The sequence below is a fragment of the Chenopodium quinoa genome, unplaced genomic scaffold (assembly GCF_001683475.1).
Source record: "Chenopodium quinoa cultivar QQ74 unplaced genomic scaffold, ASM168347v1, whole genome shotgun sequence".
Classification (NCBI taxonomy): domain Eukaryota; kingdom Viridiplantae; phylum Streptophyta; class Magnoliopsida; order Caryophyllales; family Amaranthaceae; genus Chenopodium; species Chenopodium quinoa.
Window position 1 is genome coordinate 7,758,149 of NW_018745000.1, and position 17,548 is coordinate 7,775,696.

The 17,548-nt window shown below is 35.0% G+C and overlaps 1 protein-coding gene across 5 annotated transcripts in view; it reads right to left on the reverse strand.

Annotated features, from left to right (window-relative positions):
• Positions 1 to 170: 170 nt before the first annotated feature.
• Positions 171 to 17,548, reverse strand: part of LOC110707575 (phospholipid-transporting ATPase 2-like) — a 29,686-nt gene continuing 12,308 nt past the window's right edge. For 2 of the 5 annotated variants that reach the window (XM_021885599.1, XM_021885602.1), the window contains 20 exons: positions 17,237 to 17,403; positions 17,003 to 17,107; positions 15,753 to 15,850; positions 15,532 to 15,674; positions 14,162 to 14,258; positions 13,919 to 14,028; positions 13,667 to 13,831; positions 12,563 to 12,717; positions 12,395 to 12,475; positions 7,709 to 7,829; positions 6,361 to 6,467; positions 5,165 to 5,296; positions 4,641 to 4,794; positions 2,779 to 2,896; positions 2,515 to 2,688; positions 1,997 to 2,048; positions 1,539 to 1,666; positions 1,026 to 1,176; positions 614 to 906; positions 171 to 372 (listed from right to left, as the gene is read on the reverse strand). In XM_021885599.1, coding sequence (XP_021741291.1) covers positions 288 to 372; positions 614 to 906; positions 1,026 to 1,176; positions 1,539 to 1,666; positions 1,997 to 2,048; positions 2,515 to 2,688; positions 2,779 to 2,896; positions 4,641 to 4,794; positions 5,165 to 5,296; positions 6,361 to 6,467; positions 7,709 to 7,829; positions 12,395 to 12,475; positions 12,563 to 12,717; positions 13,667 to 13,831; positions 13,919 to 14,028; positions 14,162 to 14,258; positions 15,532 to 15,674; positions 15,753 to 15,850; positions 17,003 to 17,107; positions 17,237 to 17,403 — 2,636 coding nt within the window. In that variant the 3' untranslated portion in view covers positions 171 to 287. Of the gene's footprint in view, positions 373 to 431; positions 907 to 1,025; positions 1,177 to 1,538; positions 1,683 to 1,996; positions 2,049 to 2,514; positions 2,689 to 2,778; positions 2,897 to 4,640; positions 4,795 to 5,164; positions 5,297 to 6,360; positions 6,468 to 7,708; positions 7,830 to 12,394; positions 12,476 to 12,562; positions 12,718 to 13,666; positions 13,832 to 13,918; positions 14,029 to 14,161; positions 14,259 to 15,531; positions 15,675 to 15,752; positions 15,851 to 17,002; positions 17,108 to 17,236; positions 17,404 to 17,548 lie in introns of those variants that run through there. The other 3 variants (XM_021885601.1, XM_021885600.1, XR_002508571.1) reach the window with 3 other exon arrangements.

Below are 17,548 nucleotides of genomic sequence, written 5' to 3' on the forward strand. Positions count from 1 at the left end.
TTGTGCTCACCCAGTTATTACTAATATGATAAGTTTTTTACGGGTACTAATATGATAAGTTAATAATAACAACAGTAGGTGGGTTATTTCTAAAAACAATCCTTATTTTAATGATATTATCTAAAAGCAACTGATTGAATTTATGCAATGAGAAGCATGACAAAGTTACATGTCCACAAGAATAACAGAGAAAGTATTATAATACATTATAAATTTTTTATTCAAATTTTTATTGTAATTACATTTTTATTTTGATTTTGATTTATCCCAATTAATACAAAGTTTGATCAACCACCACCACAACGTAGAATCCATGCGATGAGTGATAACCACCCGTAAGTAGTAGAGATAAGCATCCTTGCGAATGTCACTCTGAAAATAGAATGTTATTACAAGGTTAAACTCAAAATTGTAACCCCATCCCCAAAAAAGGTGCATAACCCCCCCCCCCCCCCTTTTTTTTTCCCTCTGTACACATAATACTCACATTCTATATTTAAGCCTAAATGATGATATTACAAACAATACAAGGGCTATGTATGATAAGCTATACACTCTCATCATGCTGCAGAATCAATTCGTCTTACAATTTCTCGAGTAGTTAGAAGATAACCTGCCTTGTGTCTGGAAAAACTCAAATGGTGTCCCTGGGCCAAATGACCTTCTGGTGGAATTCGGGGAGCCAGGCAACAGAGGCTCAAACACTGGAGTCCTCTTCGGGTGAGCTACAGACATGGGTATAGCTTCGTTCTCAATTAGCCTAGGCTGCGGTTCAATATTACCTAGAGATAAGATGGGGCCACCCAAGCGCTCAGCTTGCTGTAATATGTTGATCTTACTTGGTCTATATGTGAAGCGGAAGTATTTTAGAGCTAGTATGGGACCCATTCCCGCAACAACAATTAGCTGAAACAAACACAAAGGTTTCTGTAAGTCAAACAAAAAAAAACACAGAAGAAGAAAGCAGCAGGCAAGGAAAGGTATTTATAGGGAGTCTAACAGATATCCATCGAGTAGAGACTTACAAACATAGTAATCCAGTACGATGGTTGCTTACACAACCGGAACATGATTGTGTGCATTCCTGAAGATGGAATAGTGCTGACAATGAGATTGATGATGTAGAAGGCAACCAAATTTCCCCATATTGCAAGGTGCTGTAATATCGTAAAAGAACTAAAACCAGGGAAACAAGAAGATAAGTTTGACAGGATAAACTAACAAGGGGGCAAAGTATGAAATAATAATACTGTAGATCAAACATCAAACCAATCAAGGTACATAACTGGGCCAAAGTGTGAACCACCCCAACCTCAATATTTAGCTCCCGAACTTGCAATTTAATAACCGCATTTAATGATGAAAGGTTTTAGAGACCCACATTGGGTCCCAAGAGAATTGCCTTTAACTGGGGGGAGGGGGTTGGGGAGAAAGAAAAATCTACATCTTTCATTCAAAATTCCTCGCCAGCATATTACTTTCTTCAACCAGCATATTCTAAATCTAGAAATCAGAGACAAGTATTGTTTAGGGCTTACTTTGTTTCCAGAGCTACAACAAAAGCTTGCAGCCAAATGCATCCAGACAGCGCAACCATAGCTACCTGCTCCGTTTCACTTTTTTCACCAGCATATGCATTTAAACTGATAATAAATACAACAATAGCCTGCATATTGCATCAACTTGGCCAGTTAAAGACAAGCAAGAAGATGAATATATAGGAAATTAGCTCAATGGATTAATGCAACTTAAATACATAGTGATGGATAACCAGTACCAAATGCAATCAGGAATTTTTAATGTGTGATGAGACTTTCCTAAGGTGGCAGATAAAGATGATCAAACTAGTGAAAACTGTCTCAAGGGGGTAGAAATGCCTGAAGAAATTAATTGTTCTGCTTAAAATTTGTGCACTAACTCACTAAGGACTTTCATTTCGTCACTATTCTCAATAAATTACAATACTATAGACGCAAATGAGGATTAATATACGTACATGGAAAAGAGACCGTCCAAACCACCCAGCAAAGGTACTTGGATTCAGAACCCTGTTACAAAGGAGCAACTATGAGACACATAGTACACTCAGCTGATTATATATTAAATGCTAAATCAGAGATATTTTTGTTTTTATAAACAATTTATCCCAATAAGAGTTATAATCAAAAGAATAGTCCTAAATTAAAATATAAATATAAAATCAATGCCGAGCAAATTCATGGAATTATTGAGAAATATAGAGTTAATCTGTCTCACCCAGTCTGACAAAAAAATTCTAAATTCTACTAGAATGTATCACAAGTTTTTTACCAACATATCTTGATCAGTCTTTTACCCATTATTCTGCAAAATTACATGATTTCACTAGGTATTTAAACTACTCTTTCCATCATCTCTGAAGACATCAGACTAAACATGTATTTAACAAGGCAGCAAACCAACAAATTAATTTTTCTTTGCCCCCCCCCCCCCCAGTGAACCATATATTTCAAGCTCCAAGAGAAAAGTGCAGACCTTCCAGCTTGACAGTAAAATAAGATCTGGGGATGCTGCATAACTGTCCTCTCATTTAGATCTTTGTCAAGGACACTAACTAGAACAGGAACACTTGTGTAGAAAACATTATAAGCCATTAAACTGACAGAATTGAAAAGGCTAGTTCCAGATATGCCTGAAACAAAAGAGTAACTGAATGTCCCAGAAGAGTTAGGTATATTGTATTAAATGAAGCCATATAAAATAAAAGTACGAAGATTAAGAGCTTTAAAAGTGGCATACAATATTTGTATGAAGCAGATAATTAGGGACTTGTAAAAGGAGTATTGGGAAAGAAATGCAGTGCGGTTATATGAATAGCGTCCATGCACAAGAATCAATCTCTTCAAAAATTGGAATCCTGCAATTGAGATATTCTTGTGAGACACATTAACATAAGAATTTAGACCAAAGACAAGCCCAAAAAACACATCCAACATATTTAAGAGGCTTCCAAGATCCACGTCAAAATATTTCTCTAAGAAGGAACATTTAATAAACAGTTTTAAATTCTTAATAAGAAATATTATGCAATATTCAATAAGGAAGGAAATGAAAAGGAAAACTACAGAGTACAAAAGGTTGCTCCTCTTCCATAAATTAGCTTGAAAATGAATTATCATATGTAATATTTATAAATTCTATAAAGTCAAAAGATGTTCAATCATCTTCAGCTAGAGAGATGATCCTGCAACCTACAATCAACAATCAGGATTTTTGAACGTGTGGTAATCTGGTAGTTGCTTAAAATCATCAAGACACAAATATGGTCAACCGACTGAGTTGATAAAATATAAAAAGAAAATGATATACGAGGTGCCTTTCGGATAAATCTGAGTCTGAAAAATTATTTATGGACAAAGTCTGGACACAACTCTAAAACTTCTACCAAAAAAAAAGAAAACAATATCACTAATATATTTATAGGAAACTACCAATAGATCAGGACCATGTCTATATACCTTGGTTTTTCTCATTCTGTCTATCAACTCTTATCTTTCCATATTCATCAATGGATAATTCAATCCATTTGCTTTACGTACTACTCCCTCCATTATGGAATAACTGACTATATACATGTGAAATTATGAAACTTTAAATCAATACTTATTTAGCAACAATTTACATGGTAATACCCTTTTTTTTTCTATTATTATTATATATAATTTAATAAAAAGCTATAGTCAAAGTTAGTATATGAATGGTGTAAAAAGTCAAACTGTGTTATGAGGAACGGAGGTAGTATCTAGAATTCTAAACAATATTTGATTTAATGCCAAGAATCACTTGATACTTCTCGCACAGCAGTTCATAAATACCTCGAGCACACTTAAAGATGCATGTCTATCCATTATGTGTAACAGAAGGCTACATTGGGCACCTGATGCAACTAAACTGCCATAGATCGGGATCTAACAGTCCTAGGAAAGTTTGCTTTAAAAATTGCTAACGATTGAGGGAAGGAAATACGAAGATAAGCTTACTAACTTTAATCGGATCACATTAACAGATAATTTCCAAAAGGAAAAGATAGGCTTGCCTACTTCAACAAGAGAAATAATTTAAGATAGCTCAACTAAATTTATATTGGTGGTATCTTAATTCCATTTCATGCAAACAAATACTTCCTCCGTATTTTAATACTTGCAATGCTTCCCTAAAATGGAAATATCACAATATTTGCAGCACACTATAATTGGAAAGTTTTTTATGCTGAAAGTTGTACCATCACCCTTATTTAAAGCTCATGGCCCACCCTCATTTTAAGTGTATTAAATCATGTGAGACCCACTTTTCTTAAGTACCGTGAAAAGTGTGTGTTGCAAATATTAAAAAGAGAGGAAGCATTATTTTCAGACTAAACAAGCAGTTGCTTTAACTGATAATTTTGATTTCCTTCATAAGATTTACAAAATAAACACATGGGGGAAAAAACAAAAAAAGATTATCTGAGAAGATTTTAGTTTCTCTAATCAATGTTAACTTTTCTTAATTAGAATTCAATAATTGGTAATAAGATAATTAACTTGACACAACTGGACCACAATTAATTACATGAGATGAGGAGTAAAATTAACAAAAAAAAAAATCTTGAAAATACGTACTCCCAATGCTATAATCAGCTGCCCTTGCAGCCTGTAATCCTTCCCTCCCACTGATTCCAACACCAATATCAGCTTGCTGTATCATCCTTACATCATTGCCACCATCACCGATAGCCAATGTTTTATAGTCACATGACTTTAAGAGCTGTACAAGCTGCAATCCAGGGTCAAAAAAAAATAGTCACGATGCATTCACGAACACTCATACGTCCATGTAACAACATTTTTTAGATAACAATTAATCTTCCAGCACAAGTATGTTAGCCTAAATAGGTAAATTTTTGTGGGCTTCAGGGATACAGAATTCTATCAGTTTTGGGGTACCCATCTACCATTTGCAAAAAGAGCATAGCCATGTTTTCAATTGTTTATGGGCAATAAAACATAGATAAGTCCATCCAACTTCTTTTGTAACTATACTTAGGTTCGATTAAAAAAAAAATCAACGGATGAAAGTGCATTGGGTAAGAGAATATGATGTAATAATGTAGAGACCATAAATAAAAAGTCACAACAAACTGCACCTGTGCCTTCTGTGATGGAGTCACACGGCAACATATGGCAGTTCTTGACAGTATTGCTAATTCAGAGAACTCTTTTTTGCTATGCTTCAGTGCAATTTCAAGTGCCCAGCCATCTATTACAAAGGCCACATCCTGCATTAAAAGGAAAAAAAAATGAAAAGAAAAATATTGATAGAAGAACATAAAATGATATGAAACAACCATGAGAAGACATCTATTGCTCTCCGTCTCCCCTTCTCGCCATATTTTCTATGAATAAATCATAAACAGATGACAAATGGTGGAAAAGCTAGATATATACAACTATGACTCTATGCAAAGCATTTTCAGCTGCACCATTTGTCCAGCGTTTTCAGCTAGATATATACAACTATGACTATGCAAGTTTATAAACTAAATGCTCTCCCCGTCACAAATAAAGCATGCTTCTAATTTCACTTTCAAATACAAGTGAGTCTACGTTTAGCCACATAGAATAAAAACAAGTGCTTCAATATCAAAGTGAAGGTACAAGCATATGCATTTTCAATTAGTACCTACAGTTTTTTTCCCTTTTAAGATGAAACACTTGTAATTTTACATCGCACACAATATCAATCACTTTCTTGGTGATTTCTTTGTTAGATTTGTCTTCATTCATACTTTCCAAATATATTTTTTTTAGTTTTTATTTTTTTACAATTTCACTTCTTGGTAATTAAAAATATAAACGTTTGAATATGCATTGACAAGCATGAAATAAGAGATGTTTCATCTAAAAATTTGGAGGAAGTACAGCATATAATTAACAACGAAATTCCCATTATCCTAAAAAATTGCAATAGATAATTTTATATTCGACAAATCCATGTCATAAGAAATTTATCGAGTGTCACAAAGTCAGCGAACCCATCCATATATCAACTTATTTCATTGTCACCTATTTTTTTTTACATTAACTTCAAAGTAGGTTAATGAATCAAGTGACAGATTGTAGATGAATTTATTCAAATAAGCAATTCATAATCAGTATATTCGTTTAAACCAGCTACTATACACACTTTGAAGATCATATACTTGAATTATTGATCAGAGGAGCCATAGCTTCTAAAAAATGAATGGATTATTAACAGTTCACACAAACAGAATATAGAGCAACAAACACAGTGGAGAGTCCTATCATCAGACCAAAACCACTAAAAATGATATAACAGTACCTTTGGCTCAGCAGTTGTTATTCTCATTGTACACAGGACCCTTTCCAAGTTTCTGCGAACTTCATCTGCAGTTTTCCCATCAATCAACAGGAGCTGACCTTTTGGTTCTGTCCAAAGTTCAGAAAAAGTTATAACCCTTATTATTGAGATGATAGACATGATACGATTACCTCAGTATCTGTAGATAGGAAAAGAAAGCAAAGCAAGTGAATTCCACATATATTACATGGAAATGAGGTCATGTATTCAACAAATGCTGAGCTAAGTATCCAAATCTTCTGATGAATAAAATCAGAACAGAGCAACTCGGATAATGTGGAAGAGTGGGAGTTAGTAATCACCTTGCTTACTTTTTTTCTCTTTTGTCTTTTTAGAGGGGAATAGTGTGCAATCATCTAAATATTTGATTTACGAGTGATCCTCAAGAGAGGGATTAGGTGAACTCACTATTCTATTGACCATCCTTGAATTTTGATGGCCCTGACAGTGCTTATATATTTTTGGAAGTTGAAATAGTAAATTGAATAAAGCATAAGGATAAAGTAACCTCACAAAGTAAACGGATTTAAAAATAACCCCAATTCCGCGCTATACCAGATTGAGTAATATTTGAAATCCCCATCTGCCTTGGATCACATAGAGTAAATCATTGCGAAGTGGTACCCAAGAACTGTATGCCCTTTGCGGCTCTCTCTAAATAAAAACAATGGCCATATATGCTACGAGCCAAGGCATATCCAAAAAGAGACATTTTCTTGAATTTGGTCACAGGCACCTAGCCCTAAGCGGACATGACTAACCAAACCTCTCTTATATTCCTTTTTTATTCACTTTTACTCAACCAATCCCCACTATCTTAATATTCTATTCACCATCCAATACATGTGTGCATAAGGCAGATAGGGCGTTTATATGGGCATGCAAGGAGTAGAAAGTATCTAGCACATGGAAAAGGATGCATTCGTAAAAACCTAAAGTTTTTGTACCACACATATGAGATTCATATTAGCATGAAGCCCTTTAAACATGAACCATTTATCAAAGTTATTGTTGCCAGAATAAGAAATTACAAACAGAGATTCAGGAAAAGAGTAGGCTCTCTATCCAATGAATCATTTGAATTAATGTATATTAGACAAATGAGATATATTTGCTGATGTTCTATTACATTAACAAATAGATCCCCCACAGCAGAGGAGGCGTCTGCTATACAAGACATTGAAATGTGTGACACTTCTGAGATTTGAGGTTTTATGTTTTTCCAGATTGGTTTTCATATCTCTGGGGCTTTTACCCAGTGTATATACCAAGATAAAAAGAAAACAGCAATTAACACAAATTAAAGTACCTGGGAATACAAAATTGCAAGAAAGAGCAATTTGAATAGCAGTTCCCTGCTTGTCTCCAGTTAACATCCAAAAGTTTATTCCAGCTTTTCTGAGGGTGTCAATGGTTTCTGGTACCCCATTCTGCACAACACAGAAGCATACCAATAAAAAGAAGTTCCAATGCAGGTTTTGTGAATGTTCTCTATTTTTTCTCAAACAAACAAATCCACAAAGAGACGAAGAATGCACCTCGTGTTTAGCATTTACTTTCATTTACTCACTTTGTGTTTTGCAAACTTTACTTATTTCTTTTGCTAATGTTTTCTCATACCTTAATGTTTTTACTAGCATGTTTTACCTCTCCTTTTTATCCCCTTACCACTCTTTTCAAAATCTCGTAAATATTATTTGTATACTCTTTCTGTTTTTCACTTTACACGCTTTTATCCAACTTTTATTCAATCGATTATTTTGCTGTGCTCTTTTTCCTTTTCGGACAGTTCTTTATGAAGATTTATGTGCCGACCCCAAATCATTTTGGGACTAAGGCTTTGTAGTTAATGTTGTTGTAAACAAACAAATCCGGATAATTACGAAAGGTTCCCTCTAGGGTTTCTCCTTGGAAGAGTTTTTCTAGTTCCCTCTAGGGTTTATCCCTTGGGAGGGTTTTTCTAGCCTCCATAGCTAGATTTTTTCCTGCTTTTTTGAAGGTTTTCCTTCACTCTTCTCCTTTTTTCTCTTTCTTTTTCATCTCTCTTCTTCTGGTCTCTTTTGTGAATCTTTGGGGCTTCCATCGGTGTTTTTACCGGTGGTAAGCCCCAAAAAACTTTTTAATTGCTTTCAATAAATGGATCCCATCTTTGAGATGATGGTTATTCTATTAGGGTTACTTTCTTTTTTTGTTTGTCTGCCGAAAATTGAAGATTTAGGGTTTCATAATCTCCGAAATATCTAGAAGACCATATGAGTATTTTCACTCAAACAACTTTTCATCAGTGGATCTCAAGCCGAATTAGTGTTAATTCACAGATTGTATTGCTTCATATGAAGTTTTTTATTAAGGCTATCATTGATCGAATCTGCGATGTATCTAGTTGTAAGGTGATTTGTACTTGTGTTGGAATTCTAATTTTCCTACGAATAGTTTGTAAGTGTCGTTTGATTATCTTTCATTAATGAAATCATTTTTCTTGTTTTAAAAAAAAAAAAAAAAAAAAAAAAAAAAAAAAAAAAAAAAAAACAAATCCGAAAAAAGCTCCACAAAGAGGCCTAGATCTAATAATCTTGTAATCTCTCAACATCACTATAAAGGCTGTATTTAGAAGAACAAAATGGAGGATACTGTTAAGAGAGGGAAGCTTGATTGATTAATTTCAGGAAAAAACAGCAATAACAAAAGGATATATAAACTTCGACAGGTTTGATTCTCTCCTATTTAACAATCTAAAAGCCAACTAAAACTCTCATCAATACTCAAGATGAATTGCCACCCTCTAATCTTCCCTATATATGTAGTGCTTCCCCTCTAGATAACTATCTACCCTTTTCATCAAGCAAACTATATTATAACATCACTACATAAATAACCCCCCACCTCACTCCACCTTACTTTGATGCTTATCACAACCTAACTCCAAACTTTCACCTTTTCCTGTAGATAGTAGTTAGCATTTGATTCCCAGCCTAGGCAACAATGATCAACATCCCACTTGTCGCTTCACAAAACCGAGAAACTACATAAGCTTAACATTAAACTACCCACCAATGAGCTTTTATCTTTTCTTTCAATGGTTGAGCCATGAAAAATAGTTATGAGACTCCCATGGAATGATATCAAGAGTAGGATGGGTTTGGTGCTGGAATCTAGTGAGTTGGAGGCATAATAAAAACGATTTTTGTACTAAAGGTTAAGTATGGTTATGAACAGTTGTAATGTCTAGGTGGAGTTCTTAGTGCTTACTGTTGGGTTTGCAACAGGATGAATGAGGGTAAACTGAGGTAAAGAGGTGGATAGGTGCTGGAGTTGGAGTTTTGTGGGCTGAAAGACTGGGTAAGAAGGTTGGATTTAATAATGTAGGAGTTGTAAGGTGACGGGTGAAGATATGTGGGTTGAAATTTTAGGCATTGGGCATCAACCAAGTGAGGCTCATGCCCTCTCTATATGGGCTTAGATGAGCTACTAACCAAGAGGTTTATGTTTAATAGATTTGTGAAGCTATCCAAACTTGGGTTGGGTTTATAGGTGAGGTGAGGGTTGAAATAAATGGTTTAGAGAATGTCCAAAATCCCTTGCTTTACATCTACAGATATATGAGTTGTAATTCAGATCCTTTCCCGTTTTTCCCAATTTAATTGCAAGCTCCTTATCCAACCTCAAGGTGTGTGATCAAATTACCCTTAATAATGTCTGCTGAATTATTCTCTAGGGCAGCGATAAAGTCGATGTTATCCCTGTCATTTCCTACAAGCTTCACTAATTCCTTCTTCATCATGATGACAATTTCTGACATCACGACCATCACCGCAGTAACCTTGAATGATAACACCCAGACCATCATCATATCCACTATCATTGGCAGTTCTGCACTTGCGCTTCACCCTTTGGTTCACCAAACCATCAGAACCACGCCCCACCAGATGCACAAACCATTGCCTATCCCGAGTGGGCGATCTACCCGCTTTTAATTGCTTATTCCTCCACCCGTGGAAAGGATAGTACTTCTACCCGCAAGCCTCCAGGTCCGCCAACTAAACAATAGCTGTTTTTCTTTTTTAACTCTTCAAAACCACATGGTTAATAGGCAGGTATATGTGCTAGACATGCAAAAGCAATGACCTTGTTGCCAAGACAGAGTGTGAAAAAAATGAGTTAACAATAAACACTAAAAATCCAAGAATTCCCTATTAAATCTATGTTTGGTTCAACTTATTTTGTCTGAAGCACAACAAAAGTGCACCACAAAAATGAGATTACAATGGAAATTGGGAAAAAATGAGTTAACAATAAATACTAAAAATTCCGACATTTTCCCTATTAATTAAAACTATTTTTGGCTTAAATTATTTTGTCTAAAGCACAACAAAACATACACGGTTTAATTCCAAAAAAAAAGAAAAACAAAAAAATTATACACGGTTTGCTCCGATGCAATTTAATCACATCATCTAAAATAAATTGCACAAAAGATACCCCTGGATTTATTTCTTCAACTTTTTATTTAACAAAACAAAATGATAAAGACTAATGATCGAATGTGATATGTGGTTTGGACCAAATACTGCATTAAATTGCAGTTTGCAGAGCGGTTTAATTCCAAAATTTTTAGGAACTGCATCTGAATAAAATGATAAAGACTAATGATCTAATGTGATATGTGCTTTGGACCAAATACCGCATTAAATTGCAGTTTGCAGAGCGGTTTAATTCCAAAATTTTTAGGAACTGCATCTAAACCACAAACTATAATCGGTTAAATTACCCAAACTGCTAATAGACTATTTGGTTTGCAGTTTGGACTGCACTCTGAACAGCCCCAAGCAGGTTCATGCAAAATCAAAGTATCATAACATTATAAGGACTTAAGATACTATAATGGTTCTAGCTCCTTAATTACTTGGCGTCAAAAGAATCCAGTTGCAAAAGGCATATGCTAATATCACATCTGGCCAACCTTATTATAGAACTAGTCTTATAAAAAGTTCTGAGACCATTAAATGATCACAAAAGTTCTCTCCGACATATTGTAATTGTATTTTATCATCCACTCCCATCTTTACTTCCTAGGTCTCTCCTCTCAGTCTTCATCTTCTCCATTCTAGCCTGCCAAACATGCCGTACCAGTACCACATCAGCATCTCCTACCCCATACCCTCTATTGTCATCAACCTTGAACTCATCCTTTCCCACAGCTCCGACAACCAAATTCACATGTATAACCAACCTAAGCTTCTTTCCTTATGCTGTAGCATGAGTAAAGAGGTCGCAGATCCAAAACCTTAATACCCAAATTCAACCACCAAGCATAGTTCATCATTTCTCTTTGATTGTATTTTCTCTACCAAATTCAAAATTTTGTCAGGTTTTTCTCATCTAGTTGCTAATTTGATGGGTTTTGCTTTGTAGTTCTTGTTCTTTCAAATTTGCTGAGTGACTTGTAATTTTAGAATTGGTTTGAAATGTTACTGTGATTTTTGCCATGTTTTTATTATAATTAATTTTTAATTAGATGTTGGATCCAAGTGTGGTAGGTTCTCAATCTCTGTTTAAATTGTTGGATGTTGGAGGCATTGTGGTGGTTTCGGGAATTTGGGGCATTGAAATTTAAGTGATTGTGGTGGTATGATGGTGGTGGTTAGGTGATGTAACAGTGGTAATAGTCATGATATCTATAGCCATGCTTCCCAGGATGGCAGTGGGTGCTTGCTGTTGAGTGCCAAGGGCAGAATTGTATTTTTGACATTCTCTCTCCATTTTCTTAACATATGAGCCATTCAGAGACGGTACGACTATTTATGAACAGAAGATGTATAAAATATCTGAACTAGCTCAGAAAGGCCACAAAACCAAGCGAAAAAATAAAATTATATGAATGTAATGAATGTAAAAACAAACAGCAATAAACACGCCATAAGTTTGCAATCAAAATTTAAGTTTTTCCATGCCGAAATTAGAAAACAATTTAACGTCTTCATAATAGGGTACTTACTTGTAAACGGTCTTCTATTGCAGTCACAGCAAGAATTTCAAGGTCATGTTCTATTAATTGGCACACTTCGGCTATCCGCCACTGCAAATCAATGTATATTATATTCAAGGAAACCGAGATATTGTAATATAATCATAGTAGCTAGATACTGGTGAGATGTAGAGTTACCTCCCTATCAACCAAAGTACTACTAGCCTCCTTAAACATCAAAGACCATTCACGATATTCATCCTCCTTGAGCTCACGACATGCCAAACATAAAGTCCGTAATCCCAGTTGAGCATAATGTTCAACAGCTTCGGTAAATGTCCGTATATGTTGACCTAGTTTCAGAAAGCTAATAATCAATAAAGTGGCAAAAAGAATATCATATCTATAATAAAACAGCAAAAAAATCCCGTGTTGATCCTGTGAAGGCACATCTCTTGACTACAGAACCAAAGCCCACACTTGCAAGCATGATGCACATCATGATCAGAAATAAATACTGCATATCAAAATAGGTCAAAGAAAAAAATGGCATTAAGTTGGGTGACATTATGAAGAAGAATTTTGAGAGTTTTTAAGACAAAATAACTCACTTCAACACCAGGGAAATTTGAAGTTTTTAACAGGTGGCAATTACACCACACTATAAGCTATTATCAATTATTTCGTGTACAGGCATGAGAGATACTGAAGTTTAGAAGAAAAAACATTGTTCAAATATTTAAGAAATAATATTGAGAGAGAGAGACTAGAAACCATGTACTTGTCCTTACATAAACTCCCTTTCTTGGTCTGGTTATCAAATTAATCTAATTGAAGACTAGGTCAAAACTTTATATCATCAAACTCGTTCTAGTAAACGTCTACTATACTGTTCCATATCCACACAATTTTCCATGTCAGCCATCTCAAAAATAAAAAAAAGAAAAGAAAATAACACCTTTAAAAAAAACACTGCATAACTGCATTCATAAACGCACCAAACATCACTCAATACCGCATCTTTAACATTAGCGTTATGTGAACCACCTCTACAACTTTGACAAGCTATATTAATTGTCCCTCTCAAAGGATATGAGATTCTATAGCATGATGATTTCCAATAAAAAGAACAAGACCTCCCCCCTCTGTTTTTGCCACTCAAAAATATAATAATATATAAATAAAATATATTAAAAGAAGAGGACCTATTATTAAACCCACTGAGGCGGGATCTTGGATGGTCCAAATGGGAGCAGCCTTACCCCTACTAATCAAAATAGAAAACGAAGGAAGGTTTTTTACCAGTAATTGCACAAGGAAAAATTGCTTCATCAGCCCCTTTCGACAATAGCATAATCTTCCCATTCTGATAATCTCTCACGACAACTGACATTCTCTTCCTATCAGAGGTGAACTCAAGTACGTCCAGTAGTTCATATTGTATCAAAGACCCATTGCAATTTATCTCTGGAAAAAGAATTCAAATTATAAGACTGACAGATATATAAACACCTGACATGTACTTATATAGATAAGACAGAAACAGAATGATACCAAGAATATTTGCAGCCTTATTGATTAGAAACATATGCAATTGAGCAGCAGCTTGAACTAGGGCCTCTTCATCCTGAGATTGTGACTTATACACAACATCTCCCCTTTTACTGAAGATTAAGATAGACAGAAATGGACAACACAGAACTTTACTATAAGATTAAACGCAAACCTCAGCAGTACAAATCATACAAAAGAAAAGAGCCTAATTAAAGTGAAATTCAACTCAAATATAAAGGTCACCTCTTTGTTGGTATAACTGTATTACATATTGCCATAACAGTTAGAGATCTGATGATATCTGAAGAGCCACTGGAAACAGCATCAAGAAGTGCAGCATCTGTACAATATATGTAAAGAATTAAGAGCCAGCACACAAACCCCAAACAAATTTATACATGATCAAACCAGGCTTCCCATGTAGTTTCACAGGTTTAGGATTTACAATATTGAAGAGGCATTTACCATGAGGACAACTGGTGTAATCACAAAATTATAGAGGAATAGGTAAAAGTAGGTCTGATATTTAAACTTCCAAGGAATAAGCAGTAAGTCTATTGTGTTTTATTATCATGCCAACATTTGCTGCTTCACACATTACAGAATTGGCAGTTGTGAGAATACAATTCAAACAAAAGCTGCACCCAAATAAATTATATATAAAGATACAATAAACCAAAACATAAGGCTATACCCCCTTCCCCTCTTCCCCATCAACTGTAGTCAAGTAATGCGGGGATGACAGGGACATCTTTTTCCTAGAAACCAAAAATCTATTTTCTTTATACCGCTGATAAGAAAAGTGGCAATTGTTCTGCTAATTCAACAGCTATAACTTAGGCCAGATTCATTATCCTTTACGTGCACAAAATTAAAACACAGCTAGGACAATCAGGCAATCAGTGACCAGTTTAACCACAGTATATGGTACTCTACCAACCTTAACAAAACGTGGATTCTGCGGCCTAGACTCAACTCCAAGTACTAAAGAGCTTAATTAGCCCTCCAGTGATCCTCATACACGAGAATACTAAACCTTGCTGAGTTTTTTAACATTCTGTGAATCCACTTACGGTTTTTCAAAGATATGAAATTGCTTCAACATTTCCCACAACAAGCCTCTTGCTTAAAAAACAATCATATTCTCTTAGTTGGAGTCACTCATCTTAAGAAACCTATATACTTCCTTTTGTTCCAAATTAGTTGACTGTATCCCTTTTGGGAAGTTTCTTTTTGGTTGAAATGTTTCTATTTTAGGTAGGTTTTAAAAAGTTCAATTCCTATTTCATAATTTCTAACCTTTTAAAGTTAATAAGCAATTGTCAGAAGAGATTTTTTTTCATTAATAAGACCTAAAGAAAGTAAACAGACCTGGCGACTGTAGAAATTAGTAATAAAAAATCTCAAACACACCATTCATCATTTATTTATTGAATATCCCAGGAAAGCCAGTTTCAGATTTTAACAAAGGAATACTCTAAACAGATATATTTTGACAACACCCCTATAATACCTGTGAATGTATGCCACTACGAAATTTGAAGACCTAATAAACAAATGAAACTGAAACAGCAAATTACAGATAGCATCACAAATCCTGGCCAAAAACAAACCTTTCAAGGCATCCCCATTTTCACTCCCATAGAAAACTCCACCAATGCAGCACTTCTTGAAGACCATTTTGTTCTCAGTTAAGGTACCAGTTTTGTCAGTCAAAATATATTCAACTTGTCCCAAGTCTTCACTAATTGCTGTACTGCAAAAGAAAAATACAATAATATCCTTCCACATTCATCATGTATTGGACTTATAGAAGCAAAGAATCATATCTTACTTTGCTGCATGAGAAGGGACACCTGTTTCTTGGTCAAACATTTCAAGATCCCAGTCAATAAACTTTGCATATAAACTCTTTACCAGATCAAGAGATACCTGCCAAAATCAAAGTATACAAACTTCACATATAAGACACACTGCACATAATTATACATAGATGATTATTATATTTTTTTCAACACCAGTATACATGTTCATCAGTCCAAAGCCAGTATACATATCCGTCTAACTCCAAAGCCAGAATACATGCTCATCTAACTCAAATTAGTGTACATATCAAAGTTTTGTACGTTTTCAGACACAGACATATCTACATGACCAAAACTTCTGTTATTAGTATGCCATTTTCTATGGTTATATCTGTCAATAAGCAGGTTTCTCATGGTATCTTCATATAATCCTAACCACTACTTCAGCTACAGATCTAAATCTTCGAAATAAACCAAAGATAGTTTACAGTACCAGATACTCATTCTATATGGCCCAGTTTTTCTCGATGCCCACGAAAGTAACAATAAATAGGAAGAGAATGGCATAGCCTAGGACTTAAAACATAATCAAGAACCCGCCTAACCATTAAAAAAATACTTTCAACTGAAAAGGCAGGAAGTTTTTAAAATGTGAACCAGGCAATAACCCAGCCACTTACAATGAAACTTGAATATTGAATGCATCTGTGGAAAGGCTTATTCCAATAAAGTGATACAGAAAATAAACTAGAAAGACACCAACAGGATGTCACATTGTCACCCATAAACAAAGGAAAGATAAAGATTGAAGGACTCATTCAATCAAGCTATCGTGAAAATATTTATCTACATAAGCAAAAAATGCCAAGTGTCACTCAGAACTTAATACTACTTGACAACAGCTACACCAAAACTTTAAAGAAAGGAACCATGAAATGCAAACAGCAAAGGACAGAAAAACAGCAATAAGATTGAAATGGTTTATAATATCACCAGGAGAAGCAGTATAGAAGGAAACAAAGAGGAAAGCTCAATTAGGAGCAGAGAGCTCCAAGCAATCCCCGAACAGAACACGCCAATATGATCCATAAAAGGAGACACAGGAAAGAACCAAAGGAAGGGGATGATAAGTCGGAAAAATAAGGAAAAAAACGCCACATAGGATAAGTGAAACAAAAAAAGACGCACACAGACAATTGAAAAGGGTATTAAAGAAACATGCTAACTCACAAAAGCAAGTTTGGTCAAACTTACATGAGAGGTAAAATAAGCTGCCTACCTTTATTGAAATGGGAATCATTATGGAACATAGCAGCTCAAACCGTAAAGGGATAATCAGCAGTTCATACCATGGGCTCTCCTTCGGATATAAAACGTACCATTGCTGCCAGAGCAAGGAGAAGAAAGGAGAATTATTAGTCAAGCATTAATTTTTACAACATTTTTCTAACTTATATAGACACAAACACAAACAGTAAATTAACTTATACAACATTTGCAAGCAGAAGCAGACCTTTCTTGCTTCAGAATCTTTCCAGACATTTCCAGCTACACCAAGAACAGTCACAACCACTATCTGGAAAACAAATATTGCCCCAGTTAACTTGTCAATCATGGCATCAACAGCAGTTAACTTGGGCTCAGGGATCCCCCGGCTCATTCCAAGCTTGGTTTCATTGCCTGGATATTGAAAATGGGGAAATTGTCAAGTAAAAGAATACAGCAGCTTCACCGAATCTTTTCAAAATCTCAAGCCGTCGCTAGAAACATTGAACCAAATATTTGAAGTCCAATAACAAATTTCCTATTTCTTCACATGAACTCA